At 42.3% G+C, this 18,536-nt stretch overlaps 4 protein-coding genes across 4 annotated transcripts in view; all 4 read left to right on the top strand.

Moving 5' to 3' along the window:
- The window catches only part of LOC5510814 (phospholipase A2 A2-actitoxin-Cgg2a), a 74,329-nt gene that overhangs the window by 31,753 nt on the left and 24,040 nt on the right, over positions 1–18,536 (top strand). The window lies entirely within an intron of this gene.
- Positions 5,721–6,870, top strand: LOC125560736. Its single transcript, XM_048723064.1, has 2 exons — positions 5,721–5,778; positions 5,961–6,870. Exons 1-2 carry the CDS (start codon positions 5,721–5,723, stop codon positions 6,755–6,757), a joined length of 855 nt encoding a protein of 284 aa, XP_048579021.1. The 3' UTR covers positions 6,758–6,870.
- On the top strand, positions 10,726–11,505 carry LOC125560737 (uncharacterized protein K02A2.6-like). Its single transcript, XM_048723065.1, has one exon. The coding sequence runs from the start codon at positions 10,726–10,728 to the stop codon at positions 11,503–11,505; it is 780 nt and encodes a 259-aa protein (XP_048579022.1).
- On the top strand, positions 11,739–13,394 carry LOC116617373 (uncharacterized protein K02A2.6). The gene has a single exon (XM_048723066.1). It carries the CDS (start codon positions 11,739–11,741, stop codon positions 13,392–13,394), a length of 1,656 nt encoding a protein of 551 aa, XP_048579023.1.

Genomic DNA, 18,536 nt, shown 5'->3' on the forward strand with positions numbered 1-18,536 from the left:
CGCCTCGTTGACTATGACTCCTAGAAAATTCGAACTTGTAGTCTAATTGTTAAATAGAGCGAACGGAAATATGCTAAAGTGACTGAACCAAACATAGTAGTCAGTGATTGGAATGTATTCTTGAAAGTAGATACGTTATTCAAAGGGAATATGCATACCTGTAGTAACACTCTTTAAAGTGATTATCTTGGCCTTATGGGTGATCTCTTTAGCTTCCAAGAGCGGAGCGCAACAGGCAGAGCACAATCTTCAGATGGACTGAAGGATCTTGGCAGACGGCCATCTTCGTCGATGAGCAGGTCGGCGTGGAGTGGCTGCGGAATCTTCTTATGTACTTGGATATAATCCAACAGCCGCTCGAGGTCTGCACTGGTAGGGGAGTAGTGAGGCTTGGCATCTTCATCATCACTGCCATCATTGTCTGATAACTCGCTGTCCTTTGTATCGTCTTCACTATCGTCATCACCAACATCATCGTCACCACAACCTCCTACACCTTCGACTTCCTCGGTCTTATCATCATTCTTCAGCAAATCGGGTGTTGATTGGTACACATACCATTTCCCGATGTACTTGTGTAGACACCCAATGCCAGAACGACAGCATCTGCATGACCAGGTGTTTAGCCTAGTGTCATAGGTGACAACAGTGCGACCGAAGCGGCTCCAGTAGTGTACCGCCCCATCCCACACGGACAAGTATAGGAACCGCGAAGAATTTGCAGGCGATTCTCTCTGAAATGGTACAACAATTTGAGGCATTCTTTTCTCCGGCTTTGTCTGAACCATTTTAGCTTTTCGCCACATAGCTCGTCGAGCTTGTTGACCTGCAGGGGCTCCGGCTCGTCATACGGGCTGCTATACTGAAGGCTCATTAAGTGTATACATTCAAAGGCCGGATGACCACTGTGCAGAGCAACCTTTGCTGCCGCCATGCAGTCTGTCACTTCACAGGACGTTGTCACTGAGTCGTGACTGGCACCGGTAGAATGTTGGCAGTGCACGGGGGCTTGAACTCCCGTGAATTTTTTTCTCACAAGAAATAAGCCCCGTTTAATATCGACATATGCACCATACAAGAACTTGGTAGGGTTCATCCCCGACTCCCCTCTTTTTTGTTCGTGTTGCTCCCTTTGGTGCCTCAATAGGGCTGGCCTATTTGGGTATGACTTTTTACAGAATTCGCATTGGAGGGTGGCTGATGAAGAAGCCTTTTTGATTATTGGATGCCGCTTTTTCTTGTCATCGTTCCCGACGTCCGTCCGACTATGTGCCGTCCTTATATGGTAAAGAACCAGATTCGGCCGTTCGAAGTTGGCGGAGCACAAGAAGCAGTGCCAGTGGCTTCTCTTCACGACCTTTTTGTCGTTTTTGCTATTCGTTTTGGGGGTCCAACACCCTAAATGACATCGTAATAACAGCTTTCCTGCAACAAAAAAACAAACTTAGAAAATAATTGCAGTTTGCTCGTTTTATGGTAAAATACTAAGAAAGGTATGAGGAAATACATAAACTATTGTGTGCCCGTAAAGCATTCCTCTCAAATTTGTTCCTTCACCCCCTCCCCCCCCCACTTTGTTGGGGGTTAGATACATATAAAACGACGAAAAAGTCTTATCGAAGTGATCAAGCTTTGCTTTGAAATTTCAAAAACGAGAACCTCTCGGCAAATAATCAAATAAAATTTCTAATGACTCAATGACTCTAGTGGAGCCCGCTTGGCCTGGCTTGCTTTAATGTATCACCAGTGGTCACCAGTGGTATTCTGTTAATTATTTCCTGGAAATTGGTGCGATCTCAATCTAATTGACGTGGATGAGAGATCTAACCAAGACCTTGCATCTGTATGAGTTTGTTTTGATTCGGATACATACATACATATATCTTTATTTAGACAAGACATTTCGTTCAACGCTTACAAATATACTTTGATACATTGTTTTACAAGAAAGCCGTGTTACATTGCAAGTACAGAACATATAGTACAGACCTGTAGTTACATTAAATTAACAAATAAAAATATTTTTATAATATTTTATAAAATCAAATGGATTAATACAAATGTTTTATATAGTACTATATAAGGGGAGGGAGAGAGCACAGACCCTTCTTAAAATTGGGAAGGCTCTGAGCGTTTCTTAATTCCATCGGAAGACTGTTCCATCCCGCAGCACATCTATAATTTAAGTTTTTCCTTGAAAACTGGGTTTTAGGTAAGGGGAGGATGATTTTAGTATCTTTATCACTCAGGTCATAATCGCAGGTGTTTGCTGGTGTGTCAAAACGTGACCCGAGGTACTGCGGTGTTAGACCGTTCATTATTTTAAACATGAGAATCATCTCATGATTGAATCGTCTTATGGCAAGGTTGTCCCATCCAAGACGATCCAGGATTTCAACGGATCTCACTTCATAGGACTCACTGGTAATAACGATGGAGATCGTTTATATAAATAATGAATAGGAGTGGCCCAAGGATCGAGCTCTATGGCACCCCACACGTCAGTTCCCTGGATCCCGATAACGAGCCGTTGACACTGCTCATTTGCTTGCGATTGTTGATGTATGAATCAAACCATTTGATTGTTGCATTACTTAGCCCGTAATGCGATAGCTTTTTCAGCACAATGTTATGGTCGACAGTATCAAAGGCTTTAGTAAGATCCAGGAAAATAACAGAATTCAAGTTCCCTTTATCAATATTTGAGGCCCAATCCTGTAATGCATCAAGAAGGGCAGTGACAGTTGAATGGTGAGGGCGGAAACCAGACTGGCAGTTTGAAACCAAATTATTCTTAGATAGGTAGTCATAGAGTTGCTCAAAAACTAGTCTCTCAAATATTTTCGCGACAATAGGAAGAACTGAGATAGGCCTGTAGTTACAGGCATCATTTTTCTCGTCCTTTTTGTATATAGGAGAGACTCGGGCTAATTTCCACTCATCAGGAAAGACACCAGAGGCAATGGAGCAGTTGAAAATGCTACAGAGGGAATCTGACACGGCGTTATTGGCTTCTTTCAGTAGCCTGCCGGAAATTTTGTCAAGCCCCGTGGAAGAGAGAGGAAATCAGCCGAGTTACTGAATCCTTAGTTATTTCACGAAAATCAAAAATTGAGTCTTTTTTAGGTTCCATAAAATCATCAAATGAAGCCGGGCAGTCGGGAAGATCTGCCGATAATCTTGCGCCAATGGTGGTGAAATGTTCATTAAAGACCTCTGCTATTTTACCGGGATCGTGGATAACCTTGTTGTGAGCTTTTAGCCCAGTGACTATGGGTTTAGAGGAATTCCGGTTCATAACATTGATAATACGCCAGATTTCCCGATTGTTACCGACGTTTGCATTAATTTGTTCATGATAATAGGTGGCTTTTGCCTTTCTGACTGCAATGTTCAGGGAGTTGCGGGCTTTATGGAAGGCGAGCCAATAGGTAGGGTTATTTGTTTGTCCTGCGATAGCCTTAAGTCTATTTTTACTAATAATCTGCTCCTTTAATTCCCCTGTTATCCAGGGAGATGAGTGGTTGCGCGCGTGCTTCTTTTTAAGTGGAGCATGCTTTTCAGCAATAGAAAGGAACAGGCGTTTCCAAATAGCCCACATTTCATTAGGGTTACTTTTAGATTTAACTAGCTCCCAATCAATATTTTCGATATCATCCCTGAACAGTGCAGCATTGAAGTTTTTCATGTCTCTATATTCTATATTATTATGCTTTCTTTGGGTTGGTACAGCAATTTTGCGGACAGCAAAAATTAAGGAATGATAATTAAATGATATACTGGAGACCCCAGCTGCTACAATTCTTTGCTTTTTGTTACATAAAATAACATCAATCAAAGATTTAGAAGTTTGAGTAACATGGTCAAATTGATCAATTAGTTGGTCTAATTGGTAGATCTCACAAATAAATGTTAGTTGTTTTGTGTTAAGATCTGGATGCTGAGCGCGAAAATTACAATTTAGGTCACCCAAAATGAAAATATCTCTATTATTCTTATCAATTTTAGCAAGAAGGTCCTCAAATGTATTGAAAAAATGAGAATCAGGGTTGCGAGGAACAAAGTTTGTTGACGAATCAGGCGGTCTGTAGCATGTAATAATGGTAAAAGGTTTGCTATTCGGCTTACATATATCTACACATATGGCCTCAAGACCGTCAATTAAGTCGTTATGATTAATGTAGTTTACGGTATTGCGAAAATAAAGGGCAACACCCCCACCATCACGTTTTCTGTCACATCTTAAAATATCATAACCGTCAATATGGACGGCTGAGCTGGGGATGGAACAGTCAAGCCGCGTCTCGTTAAAAGCCAGGACGTCGGGTATTTTATCATTCATGATAATTCTTAATTGATCAATGTGCTTAGCCAGGCTAGTAATATTGATACAGGCCATTTTAAAGCCTCTTATATTAGGCATGAATGAATCGGGCTTATTATTAATAATGATTGGATTAGAGTCAGAGCAATTACTAAGGTTGAATGGTCATGTCGCTCATCTCCCACCCCACAAATAATCTATTGTTGATGCCTAATATTCTTGATAATAGTTTGAGCTAAGGCAGTAGTTCCATTGCTGTTGAGGTGAGGACCGCTGTTGTCCAAATACTGGAGACCAATCTTTTGATTATCTATGAAACCCCAACCATTTTGCTTTGCAAACTTGGCCATAACTTTGTTTGTTTCGTCTATCTTATTATTCAGGTTTCCTGCGCTGTCAGAGCGGTGAATAATCGACGAGATAGTGTTGGGAGCATCCTTTGATATCTGTCTCCCAATGTCTACAATCTTTTCGGCAACTTCGCGAGGAGCGGATTGTTTCATATTATTAGTACCGGCATGAATAATGATTTGCTCAGGTTTGTCTTCAAGCGTAGGTTTGATGTAATGCGCCATATCGCCAGCTTTAGCTCCACTAAAAGATTTCACCGTAACGTTGTACCGTTTCGACATTTTCTTTCCTTTCAGATTCCTGATCATGGAGTCTCTACGATGGCAATGAGAGGGCGATTTTGTGGCGCGGATTCTTTATCTTTGATTTCAGTTTCACTTGTTTTTTTCCCTTTTGTCTTTTTCTCCTTTGACTCGGTTACAATCACCTTTGTCTTTCCACCAGGCGAATTCTGAGAGAGTGTTGTCTTTTCAGCAGGCGAATTCGACGTCTCGTTGCTGTAAAGGGATTTAGACAAGATTGTGATAGTATGTGTTAGGGATTCTTTCTCGATAGAGAAAGAATTAAAGCCAATTGTCACGAGTGGTATTCTGTTAATTTCTTCCTGGAAATTCGTGCGATCTCAATCTAATTAACGTGGATGAAAGATCTTACTAAACCCTTCATCTGTATGAGTTTGGTTTGATTCGGATCAATTGCTATGGAATAGCGCTTTAGCCGTGTTACGTCACACATTTTCGCGCAAGGAATTATGGGATTGCTTTGCGGACAAACACAAAAAGTTCGTGGTGGCGTGTTTTCAGCGGGAAGTACAGTAGCGGGAAGGTTTGAATTATGCATACTCAGAATTATCAGCTGGTATCATTAACAGAAGACGATGTTCCTGGGGCAACACTTCCAAGAGACATTACCGATTGTAATTTTTTTGAATAAAAACGTTGGTTGGAGTGCCATGGACAGAAAAAAGGAGGTGGTTTGATTCGGATCAATTGCTATGGAATAGCGCTTTAGCCGTGTTACGTCACACATTTTCGCGCCAGGAATTATGGGATTGCTTTGCGGACAAACACAAAAAGTTCGTGGTGGCGTGTTTTCAGCGGGAAGTACAGTAGCGGGAAGGTTTGAATTATGCATACTCAGAATTATCAGCTGGTATCATTAACAGAAGACGATGTTCCTGGGGCAACACTTCCAAGAGACATTACCGATTGTAATTTTTTTGAATAAAAACGTTGGTTGGAGTGCCATGGACAGAAAAAAGGAGGAAAAATGGCCGATTTGTAAGAGCGTGTCAGCCAGTGCATAGGCCTAGGCCTAAAAATTGATCCGAAAGTCGATGGTGGAAAATGGCACAGAATTAAAGCAGAAAAACAAAGTAAAACCATTAATTTATCATCTTCATCGCGTGATGTTGACAAGCTAGCTAATTTTCCAGATACTGGTTGGAAAACATTCCCTTCAATGAACATACCAGCAATGCTTAACTATGGACACATTTACCATTATCTGGTCGAATCTGTTGCACAGCTGTGCGCTAATGATGAAGAAGAGAGAGAGATGAATATCGAAGATTCAGTGACAGAGAAACCGTTAAGGAAAGGAAGAAGTCTTGTCACAAGTGGTTTTGTGGAGAATGTTCAAGACACTACAAATGAAAGTACATATTTTGTTAGAGCACACGTTCACCATTCTATGAAAGCTGACTTGCCTTTGAAAACATCTGTATCATTAAGCAAACTCAGTGGTTTTGTGAAGTATTGTTCTTGCAGTTGTAAAGCAAATGAACTTGGTAGATGTTGCCATGTGTCTGCCCTATTGCTGTTTATCAGCGATTATCTGGGAAAGCATGGATATGATGCAGTTGCACCATCCACTTCAAAAGATTGCCAGTGGAACAAAGGTAAAAAGAGGGCACGGAATCCAAAGCCTTTACCACAGACAAAGTATACATCAACATCCACAAAGAGAAGTAAGAATCAAGGAATGTATCAATTCGACCCACGGCCTGCAAAATACCATCAGCGTGTTAATTTTGATGGTGTAAATAATTTTGTTTCAAATCTATCCTCTTATAACCATTGAAAGGGTCAAACGTCCATGTGGGAAACTGTCTTCCACTATTCATATTCAGATTTTATGTTAGAGAAAGACGACATTGCAGTGTATACTACATTAATTGATCAATTCGAAAATAATATCAGTTCTGCATTAAAAGATCTGCTAATCAGTGTGCCAGATCCTAAATGCTGTCAAGTACCCGGGACAGAAAAGCAAAGACATTCGTCAGTATGGTTCCAGGAAAGGTGGTTCGAATTACAGCTTCAACTTGCAAAGAAATTGTTAATTTGTCTTTGTTTGAAAACAAGGATGGCTATAAACAAAGATTATTCAACTGGCTAGAAAATAAATTTTGGTTCAAGAAGAGTTTAACGACCCCGGACATGCTATATGGCATCGAAGAAGAACCAAAAGCAATTGCCTTGTTTCAGCAGTGTTTTCAGTGTTTTCAGCAGTGTTTCAAAATAAGTGACGACGATTGTGTGGATCAGCTGATTCTTCACTGCAGTCATTGGCTAAGCTGTTACCTGAAGTGGTATTGGCAGGAAAAGCAACCTCTACAAGTACTACATACTTCGCTGCTTTTAGTAGATGGAAAACATGGTGTTCCTCTCATCAGCTTCAGGCTTCCTATGCCTGCTTTGCACTATCACGTGGTGCTTCATCTTCAGTGGCTGACGCAAATTCACCCGCCCCTTTAGAAGCAGCATTACATGGCATAGCTTAGGCTCATCAGATAGCTGCTTATCCCTCGCCTACAGAACATCCCCTTGTCAAACAAGTTATGGCAGGTGCTAAGCGTATCCTGGCGCGTCCAAAGGTGAAAAAGGAGCCAATTACTGTAGATCAGTTAGAACAGTTAGTTAAAGATAAGGCCGGTCCTTTTGCTTTGTTGTACGATTTAAGATAAGTTTCATTATGTTTGTTAGCTTTTGCCGCTTTTTGAGATGGATGAATTAGCAAATCTCACTTAGTCAGATTTAACTTTTCGGGAAGATTATTTGGAGATTTCTATTAAATCTGCCAAAAACGATCAACTTAGAGAGGGAAATTGCGTGCTTTTAGCTGCTTCACAGAAGTCTACTTGTCCAGTGTCTATGATTTCTAGATATTTAAAAGTAGGAAAGCTGAATTCTGAGGATTTCATATTTTGTCAAATTTCTAAATGTTTGACAGGCTATAAGCCTAGAGCAGGAAAAGAGAAATTAAGTTATGCTAGGCTCAAAGAGCTAGTTCTTGAAGCGTTTTCAGGCATTCCTAATATAACAGACATCGGCACCCATAGCCTCAGAAGTGGCGGTGCAACAGCAGCAGCAGGCGTCGCAGATAGATTATTTCAAAGACATGGCCGATGGAAAAGTTCTAGTGCAAAAGATGGTTATATTAAGGATTCTAATATTGCTAAACTTTCAGTTCCTCCATCATTGGGAATTTAAACATGACTAATGACTAGCATGACTTGAAGAGGGTACAGCTGGCCCGGGGTTTTCCTCCGTTAGTTGTGAGGGCTTTAGTCGTGGGATTTTTACCCAGCTGTTCTCACTGCCCCCTTCCAGCCAGTTGGCTGGTTAAATACGTTTCACTTATAGTGCTCAATTCAGTTCATTGAGAAATAAAACAGTCGCGCTGCCATTCGAGCAGACCACACCTAGAAGACTCTGTAGTTTTGTTGTTGTTGTTGTTGTTTTTTTTTTTTTGGGGGGGGGGACAACTAGGATTCAGAAGAGTAAGTAAAACTGCCACCAGGCAGGTGTCAAGTGTGAGGGGAGGGGGTCCGAACCCCACCCTGGTCATGTGGGGGGATGAGTTCGACTTGACGCCATCGCTGGTAGTTAAAAAGTTTAATATAAGATTATTAATATTATGTGTGCATTTGGATAGGAAAAGTTCCTAGATAGATCTAGACCGTTTTCACGATGCGCGATCATCATATCAGTCAATCTTGTTTTGGAAACTGTCGTTTTCTAGCTCGCTCGGTCATCTCCTTATTAGGCACTACGTACCATATTCGGGAAACCGCTCGATCGCTTTTTTGTCGTTCTAGTACTTTGTAAGTCGAGAATTGCCACGTAAACTTGCAGAAATTCGTGTTTACTACAATTTTGCTTGCAGCTATCTTTGAAATGGAACCCAATCCCTAACGTTTTAGAATATCACAGGTCTCTCCCGTGCGCTCACCCCAGGCTCTTTTACACCATTTAGAAAAACGACAGCCATTGATTGATATGCCAAAATGCCACAGACTGGCGGGCCACAGCTGATCTACAATGGTTCACGAAGTGGAGTTTATAGAGGAAGCTATAAAAAATGCTGTCAGAGTGCTTCTTTTGTAGAGTTTTGGTGCTACAGTCAAATTCCCCTTTGCCGCATCATTTTGGATCAGCTATGTCCCGCCAGTTTGTAGCATTTTGGAGCTAAGGATACCGATTAGAACTTTAACCCGTGGCCAGTGAATAAGTGCTCTGGTCCCACCCTGCGTTTTTCTCTAGACACAGCCCTGCGCTCGGAGGGTGGGCATTGACATGGCGCGTGCCTAATTCCCTCTATTCTTATTTTTATGGTATACCTGTTGAATTTGCTAGGGAGATGTATTGGTATACCTGTTGAATTTGCTAGTTACCAGGCCATGCGCAGCAGGGCTTAGCTTGTAGTCAACTGAACACGAATAAAACATGGTGTAAGAAGCGGGATTTTGCACACCAAAAAGGCCTCCCAGCAAGCTAAGAGGGCAAGAATACTGAGATAAGTGTTCAATTCATATGCAACGGGCATTTTTTTGCATCTGTATAGTGATTTTGGCAATCATTTCGACACATTTGCCGACTACATATAGCCGCCATCTTGGATTTTACAGATCGCATTGGATCTTCTCAACATGGCAAAGTCGCTTCCAACGCCCCAACCCCTCGAAATGCAGGGAGATATGGCCACCAGCCGGGAAATATTCAAAGACAGCTGGGAAAACTATATTATCGCGACGGAATTAAACAAGAAATCGGGGGCAATCGTGGTAGCGACTCCCTTGACAGTCATGGGCAAAGATTGCTACAGAATTTAGAAGAATTTGCCCCTCACCGATGATGAACGAAAGTCACCCACATCTATTCTGGAGAAATTAGGTGAGGAATTTCAGTCCAAGAGGAACATTATATATGAGAGGTACTTGTACTTTTGCACCGTCCAAGAGCCTAGTGAAAGCTTTGACCGTTTAGTGAACAGACTCAGAAATCGCATTGCCACATGCAAGTACACTACTCTTGAGAATGAAATGTTAAGGGACCGGATTGTATTTGGGGTTAACAACAGTGACACCCGAGAAGGCCTTCTAAGAGAAAAAGAATTAGACCTAGACAAAGCAATAAACATTTGTCGCACAAGTGAAATGGCAGTTAGACAGCTTCACAAAATGGAGCCAACTGAGACCGTCCACTATACGAAGCAAAACAAGTCCAAATCAAAGCCGAGGCAGATCACAGACTGCAAGTACTGTGGTGACAGCCAAGCCGCTGGAAAATGCAAAGCATTCGGGCAGGTCTGTAGTAAATGCAGCAAGAAGAATCACTTCGCTAGAGTTTGCATGTCCACTCGTCAAGATCATAAGGCGAGCCAGCTTCAGCAGAAGCCAGAAAAGCAGACTAGAAGTGGTAAACAAGACGTACACCAACTAGAAGAGAGCTTATGCAGTGACGATGATGATGAATTCTCCAGCAATGACAGCCTGTATACCATTCAGTCAAACCAGAAGAAAAGGCAGTATTTTGCACAAGTGTTAGCTGTGACAGGAGATGAGACGGCCAGGCAGTCAATCAAATTTCAGCATGATACCGGAGCAACATGCAGCACACTATCCCTTACTACAATAGGCTGACCAAGAAGCAACCCGAGCAGTCCCAAACTGAGCTGCGAGCCTACAATCAGTCAACCATCAAACCCATGGGGAAAGTCAAGCTTGCACAGCAAATGGGAACACAAGAAAGGTTCACTTCCAGATAATGAAAGAGGCACCAACGTCATTACAGGCAGAGTCTGCGAAGCACTTAAGCTTCTTGAATTCAATGCTGACAAAACAGCACGTCTTACATGACTACAAGGATGTCTTCAGTGGACTTGGAAGGCTGCCAGGTACATACCACATAGAAACAGATCCAACTATGAAACCCAAGCAGAAGATTCTCAGGCGTGTCCCTATCCCAGTACAGGATGAATTGAAGAAGAAGATTGAGGATCTTGAGGAAATGGGAGTAATCGCTAAAGTAACAACCCCAACGCCATGGATAAGGAGCATGGTGGTAGTCCGACAGCCAAACAAGCTACGAGTATGCCTAGACCCATCGGATTTGAACAAGGCCATAATTAGAAACCATTATCCAACTCCAACTATTGACGAAAAGTCACCCAAACTGACCAATGCCAAGGTATTCTCAGTAGTCGATGCAAAAGATGGATTTCTGAAAATTGTCTTGGACGAGCTATCAAGCTACCTCACAACATTCTGGACACCTTATGGCCGTTACAGGTGGTTGCGAATGCCATTCGGGATCAAGTCCGCCCCAGAAGAGTTCCAGCGCAGAATCAATGAATGTATTGAAGGCCTTCCAAACATCGCAGCAGTCCATGATGACATCATCATCTATGGAACGGGTGAAACAGAAGAAGAAGCAATGGCATGTCATGATGCAGCTCTGAAAGACCTACTGGATAGATGCAGAGAACACAACCTGAAGCTCAACCCAAAGAAGCTCAAATTCAAGTTGGACAGGGTGACCTACTAAGGACATGTCCTCAGCGCAGACGGAATCTCTGCTGATCTAGAAAAAGTGAAAGCCATCTGTGAGATGCCGCATCCTGTTAATATTGCAGGCGTCCAGGGCCTCATTGGTGTTGTCACTTACTTGTCCAAATTCCTTCCTCAGCTAAGCACGGTTGCAGAACCTCTCCGACGTCTGACATACAAGTGTTTGACTGGCTGCCACAGCACCAGGAAGCCTTTGAGAAGATCAAGAGGATGATCACCAAAGCACCGGTATTACACTATTATGATGTCAACAAAGGGGTAACCATTGTAAGTGACAGCTCCAACCTTGGCTTGGGGGCAGTCATTACACAAGAGGGACACCCCATTGCCTATGCCTCTAGAGCTCTCATTCAGACTGAGCGCAACTATTCTCAAATAGAGAAAGAGTGCTTAGCAATCATGTATGCAACTGAACGTTTTGGACACTACGTTCTAGGCAAAGAGAATATCAGAGTCCTTACAGATCACAAGCCCCTCGTCACGATCTTCAAGAAGCCGATCCTTACATGCCCCAAGCGTCTGCAGCGAATGCGACCGCGTCTACAGAAATTCTCGCTTGCTGTAGAGTACAAGCCTGGGCCCACGAGGTATCTCAGTGATACCCTATCCCGCGCATCACTACCACTCGACCATGCACGTCCAGACACACCAGCCTATCAGATATTCCAGATAAGTGAAGAAGAGAAGATACGAGAAGAAATAGAAGATATCGACATGCAGGAGTCCCTGTTTGTGACTGACGAACGACTTGACAACATCAGACGAGAGACAGCCAAAGACCCCTCACTCCAAATCTTTATGACAGTCACCAAGCAAGGTTGTCCAGACCACAAAGCTGAAGTGCCCACTTGTATTCGTGAATACTGGCCATACAGAGATGAACTATCAACTCAGAACGGACTTGCCTTCAGGGGAACCAGGATCGTCATTCCTACAACAATAAGAACCAACATGACAACACGAGCGTCACACCTAGGTATCCAGTACACTACAAATACAGCTAGAGACATCATGTATTGGCCAGACATGTCAGCTGACCTTACAGAAGCTGTACAGCGATGCTCCACCTGTCAAGAAATGCAAGCAGCACCGCAGAAAGAGCCAATGATGACACATTCCATACCTCAGGTACCATGGCAAGTAGCTGCCAGTGATTGCCTGGAAATGCAAGGCGAACACTACTTGGTCCTAGAAGATCTGTACTCTGACTATATAGAACTAGTTCAGCTCCAAGACATGTCATCTAAAACTCTCATCAAGCAGATGAAACCAATATTTGCAACCCACGGGACACCAGCAGTTCTTATATCAGACAATGGAACCAGCTACAGTTCACAGGAATTCCGAGAGTTCACCAAGGCATGGGAAATATATCACGTAACTGTAAGTCCTCATCACCACAGGTCGAACGGGAAAGTGGAGTCGGCAGTGAAGATTATGAAGAGAATCATCATCAAGGCCAAGAAAGACGGCTCAGACCTGTGGAAGTCACTATTGGAATGGAGAAATTCACCAACCCCAGGAACATCCAGCTCACCAGCACAACGACTTATGTCCCGCCGAACCAGGTCTATGTTGCCTTGCAGCCAGGCCCTGTACAAGCCCGAAGTACAAGCAGCGGTGACAGAACAGATCATCCAAAAGCGCAAGCAGGCCAAACACTATCATGATCGCACAGCGAAGTCACTGCCTAGTCTTGTTGTTGGTCAACCAATAAGGGTGAAGGTACATCCACAACAGGCTAATAGCAATTGGAAGGCAGAGACAGTGGTTTCCATGGCAACAACGCCACGCAGTTACTTTGTACAAGTCAATGGCAGGACGTATCCCAGAAATCGGGTGGACCAAGTGGTCCAGGTCCATTAGACGCCACGACACTTGTACTACAGAACCAGTAGTCCACAAAGGCTGATCAATGCTCAGTCATAGTTTACTACGTAGTGACTTTTAAATGCCAGTCATAAACTTTGTTATTCGAAACTGACTTATAGTTATAGTTGCTGTTTAGTCTACAATTGTGTTTAATGTTTGTTGTCCCTAGGGAGATGTATTGGTATACCTGTTGAATTTGCTTGTTACCAGGCCATGCGCAGCAGGGCTTAGCTTGTAGTCAACAGAACACGAATAAAACACTTTTGCTCTCTTGGCTCAATCAGCCTATTTCCTGGCGATACCGTTTTGGATTCCTGTGGTGATCGGAAAGGCTGGGTGTCATTATATCACCAACCCAAGAAACCCAAAACACCACAGTGAGCCCGAGACGAACGAGAGTATCATTATGAGATTGGCACTAAAAATGGGAAGATGTCTGCACAGAAGGCTACCATGCTGGAGCACCCAGCGCTTTATTTCCTCGGATGCGATAACCGGATATCAGGTGATTTACTTTTCAAATACTGGCATTGAAATAAAACTACTCTTCAAAGCATAGTCAATGGGAACGATACTCGGACCGCTGGGACTCGAAGGTCAACATTATAAATCGCTGCAAACGCTTGTAACACCCGGGAGAACGAGAATGCGAACAAGGGGGTTAGTGGAGAGTTGAGAATTAAGAAATGCAAGGGTGCTAGGAACAGTGTTTTTTAGGGTAAATTCTGATAATAAACCACACTCTAATTTGGCTGAAATTATTTTTCTGGGCACGTTTCGGCTAGCATACCTTGGTTCCAGAGTCTCCTTCCTGAAACTTGGAGCCTGTGGAACCAGGGTACGGCTAGCGCGTCGGGGACAGTTTGTGCGCCACGGGGTAGTAGCTCGAATTACGAAACGTAGCTTGACCGGGTTTTCTTATCAAACACGGAAAGTGCGTCGTAAACATGGCATATTTCAGCCAAATAAGAGGGAATTTCGTTGTTCTTAATCAGAATTTAGCCTCACAAACTCTGTTCCTACCGCCGTTGGGAATGCTACGTTCTAGTGGTTAGCAGGACTGGCGAGAGAAGATAATTAATAGTAACGGAAACGAAGTGCCTCCGTTATCGAGTGGCGTTCTTAACGCGCCCTGGAGGGGAACTGCTCCCTTGAGTGTTTGACCACACATTTTCCAAGCGCGGTGTAAAAAGTTTTTTTCTTCTGACTGTGAGAGGGTTCAATCCCTATTTGCCTAAAAGACTAAAATCACCGCCCTGATATAGGGCGAGGGCGAGAGATTACAATCATATTTATCTTATCGCCGGCTGCGTATTGATAAAAATTCCACAGAAATGTAACGGGCAAGAAGCACACATAGATCTGACGTAAGAGGAATGTCTAAACTTACTGACGATTCCCTCAGCCTGAAGCTTGAGATTTTCCGGGAATGGCTCAAAGGGTTGCGCGCGGTTATTTAGCAATTGGGAATTCTCCCCCTGTCATAATTAATGACCCACTCCACGGGTCGCCATAGATCCACTTCCGGTCAAGCTCACTTATCAGAAAATATAGGCTTGACTGGTTTCTATTAGTGTCGCGTATCACAAGCCAGATAACAATCGGATGACTCACTGGCTCAAACAAAACACGTTTCATTAACATCAAGGAAATTTTCTATGTTTTTATCTGTGAAATAATTTGACTTGCCGGAGCATATGTTCTAACGCCTCATCCTACAAATCTGTAATTATTTTAAATGTGAGATCAGTTTATCGAATTAATCTAGGAATCATTCCAGGGCACTGTTTACTCATTCTCATTTTGGCAACGGAAGTAACATCGCTAAAACGCGAATAGGTATAAACTGCTGAAAACACAGGAACATTCCTCTTAGCATGGGCAGTAGGTCGTAACGGGATAGTACATCAACGGAAGTCCAAAACATTAGAAGCTGAGGAACTTTATAATTTGAAGCTCACACTTCATCTACATTTCCTACTACATACAGGATTCAAGTTTTTTTTTTGTTTAAGCAGAGTATTAGCGTGCGGGATGTGTAAAACATGTAGCTGACATTTCCGTACAAAGAACACATGCATGGCATCTTTATTCAAGTGGTTTCAGGGTAGTCCTAGCCGCTTTCAGCGTAGTTCCAGGTTGTTTTAGATGATTCCCGATTTTAGATCTTACTGGTAAGAGTTCAGCTTATAAGTACAAGTGAAGCTGAATGATGAACCCGTAAAGAAAGTGGTCCTTTTTAAGCATTATCATCCATCACACGAGAAGACCAAAACAACAAGATAGCAACACTAGCTTGTCTTATGTATGCCGAGTACGCAGAATGCTTGATAGCTCAAGCAGGCAATTGAGTGCTTTGCCGCTTCAATTATTATATTGCCCCCAGGAAAATAGATTTAAAATCATGTTGTTCGAAAACTATAGTTTTATATCTATCATATGCTTACTTTTCAATCTATCATATGCTTACTGCTCACTGAGAATGTAAGGCAGGCATGCCAAAACGTGTTGTCTTAAAGGCCGCCAGTATGTTACATGAGATTTGGTTTAAATAGATTTATTAGACAACATAAAATGCCCAATGGGGTCATACGTAAACGGGCACGAGGTCCATGCAGGACGGATCCCAAATAAACAAATTGGAAAAAAAATGAATATAAAAACTAATTGTGGTGGCAGCCGCAGTTCCGTGCGATGGACCATGTACAGACAAGATTTTCAGGTGTATAGCAACATTCCGATTATTTTGGTTTCATGTTTCTTTTTAGATGATACGTAATAAAGACGGCTACACCTGTCCTTGCTGGAGGTAAGGACGAAAGTAAAGGCTTAATATCATTTGAAACTGTATTGTGTATTGTTGTTGACCTCGATAAATTCCTGCTTGTTAAAAAGAGTCAATGACACAGTCGCTAGAACTTTCAAGTATCAATCAAAAGGATAAGAGAAAAAAGTCCGTTACTCAATTTAGGTTCCCTAAGGCATTTTGGTAAGGTAGGAAGTGAATTCTATTAATAGCCAAAGGTAATTCTATCATATCCAGTCATAAGTCTACCATATCAAACTGAGCGTTAGAATAGATACTCATTTCATAGATATGGAGCTGCCTTTTGAAGTTTTGGCAGATAATTACAAGCATCTAAGACAGTTTAAAATCGCAGGACGGAAAGTGGTCCCTTCAGAAGAATTCCCAGGGTTTTTCACGCCAATCCTGGACTCGAATTGTAGGTTTGATCACCTGAAGAAAATAAAACTATCAGATAATGACGTCACTGAAGCTGGTTTTATGAGTTTATTTACCAACTGTGTCCAGTTCGAGTCAGTTCAACTATCACACTGCCATTGATGATGCCAGCCTTGCCTTGAAACCTGTTAAAAAGTTGATTTTTGGAAATGTAACTCAAACACACCGGAGGGTCTATGCAACTTCTTCAGTGATGGATGTATCTCCTGTTTGGCACAGTACTGCAATTTGTAAGAGAAGTTGTTGGGGGGGAGGGCACGTGCCCCCAGTGCCCCACCCCCCTGCTAAATCCCTGACGTAAAAAAAAAGAGACAAGACCAATGACCATGGCATAACAATCGAAACAGGCTGCTCTACTAATCCCGATGCACCAGGAGATTTGTTCAAAATCTAAACCCTTTAGATCTATTGATGGAATTTGAAAAAGTTATTCTTCTGATCAGGATAAAAACTGATCAGGATAATAAAAAAAAAACAAGTTAAATGTTCGATTTCCCGCTACTCCACCTACCATGGCTATCTACTTGCACTTTAATTACCTCTAGTGTCCATAGGTTAGTTGTACAAAATAAAAAAAAATACAGGCTTGTTACAAAACATCTCGTTTATTATTCATCGTTTTAAAACAAACTTGAGCTTTATTCTTCAAAGTGCTGGCCGACTTCACCTGTGGGAAATAAACAGTCCAATTTCAGTAAAATAATTACGTAAATTAGAGTGATTGATATCTAAAAATGGTTATATTTTCCTTTGTTTGTTGACAGTTCTTACTTTTTTGACAGTTCTTACTTTTGCGCTGTCTTGAAATTACAAGCGAAAGTACCCTATAAAATCCAAGTTTACATGAGAGTCAAAACTAAGCCTTGGAAGGGACATTTGCCTCAGGACTTGAGAAAACATGTCATTGACTAATAACTATCCCGTGATGTATTATAACTCCCTTTTTCAGCAATTGACATTGACAAGCCCATGCTGCTAATGTCGGCTTTTGATTCAATAAACATTTAAACTTCTTTAGCCAATACACCCTTTATAACAAATTCTTGCTGAAGCCTTATTCTAGCTAGTCTCCATTACAGCCGTCCAGTTTGAGCGCTTTCGCGACTGACAAACGCGGCAACGGCTGCAAAGGAGACTGAATTCCACGTTGGAATTTGGAAAAGTCTTTTGTCTTACACGAATTAAAGTGTTGAACCCGATAATGCCGCCAAAGTATTAATCCCAAAACATTACAGACGACAAAAAATCGAACACTAAAATATTATCCCCTTTGCCCTCCCCATTTCTGCCATGTTTATAGCTGAGTGCCACCCCCCCTCCCCCCCGAGAAGGTATAAGAAGAGGGATTGGGTCACGCAGTACTTACTACAACAGACATCCCCAAAGGTATCACAATAAGCATCCACGGTATGAAAACCCTTTCGCGAATCGCAGTTGAGAGGGGACTTGCACTCTCCTACTACATCACGACTGCATTTTGTAAACCTTTTGGGACGGACTAGAAATAAAAAAGTATCAAACAAAACAATACCAACTGCTACCCTCAATGCCATATCGTCGTCGTGGTCGTCGCCGTCGTCGAAATCATCATCATCACCATCAGCATTATCATCATTATAATCTTTACCATTATCATTATACTTGATAGTGACGTGCAAAATATTTATTACCTGCCTCTTCCAAGGCCTCCACGCGACGCCTCATTTCCAAATAGCTTGGCTTGGCTTGCACCATGCAGACCACCAGGGCCAAAACAACCATAGCTTTCACGAACATCTTTGCCACTGAAGAGACAACCATTTATGAAAATTCAATTACATGGGTATTTGTCCGTAAGAAATCGATTGGTGGAAAAAATGTGATGTTTTAATGGAGAAAATGTTTATGATACA

This window comes from Nematostella vectensis, chromosome 15, assembly GCF_932526225.1.
Source record: "Nematostella vectensis chromosome 15, jaNemVect1.1, whole genome shotgun sequence".
Taxonomy (NCBI): Eukaryota; Metazoa; Cnidaria; class Anthozoa; order Actiniaria; family Edwardsiidae; genus Nematostella; species Nematostella vectensis.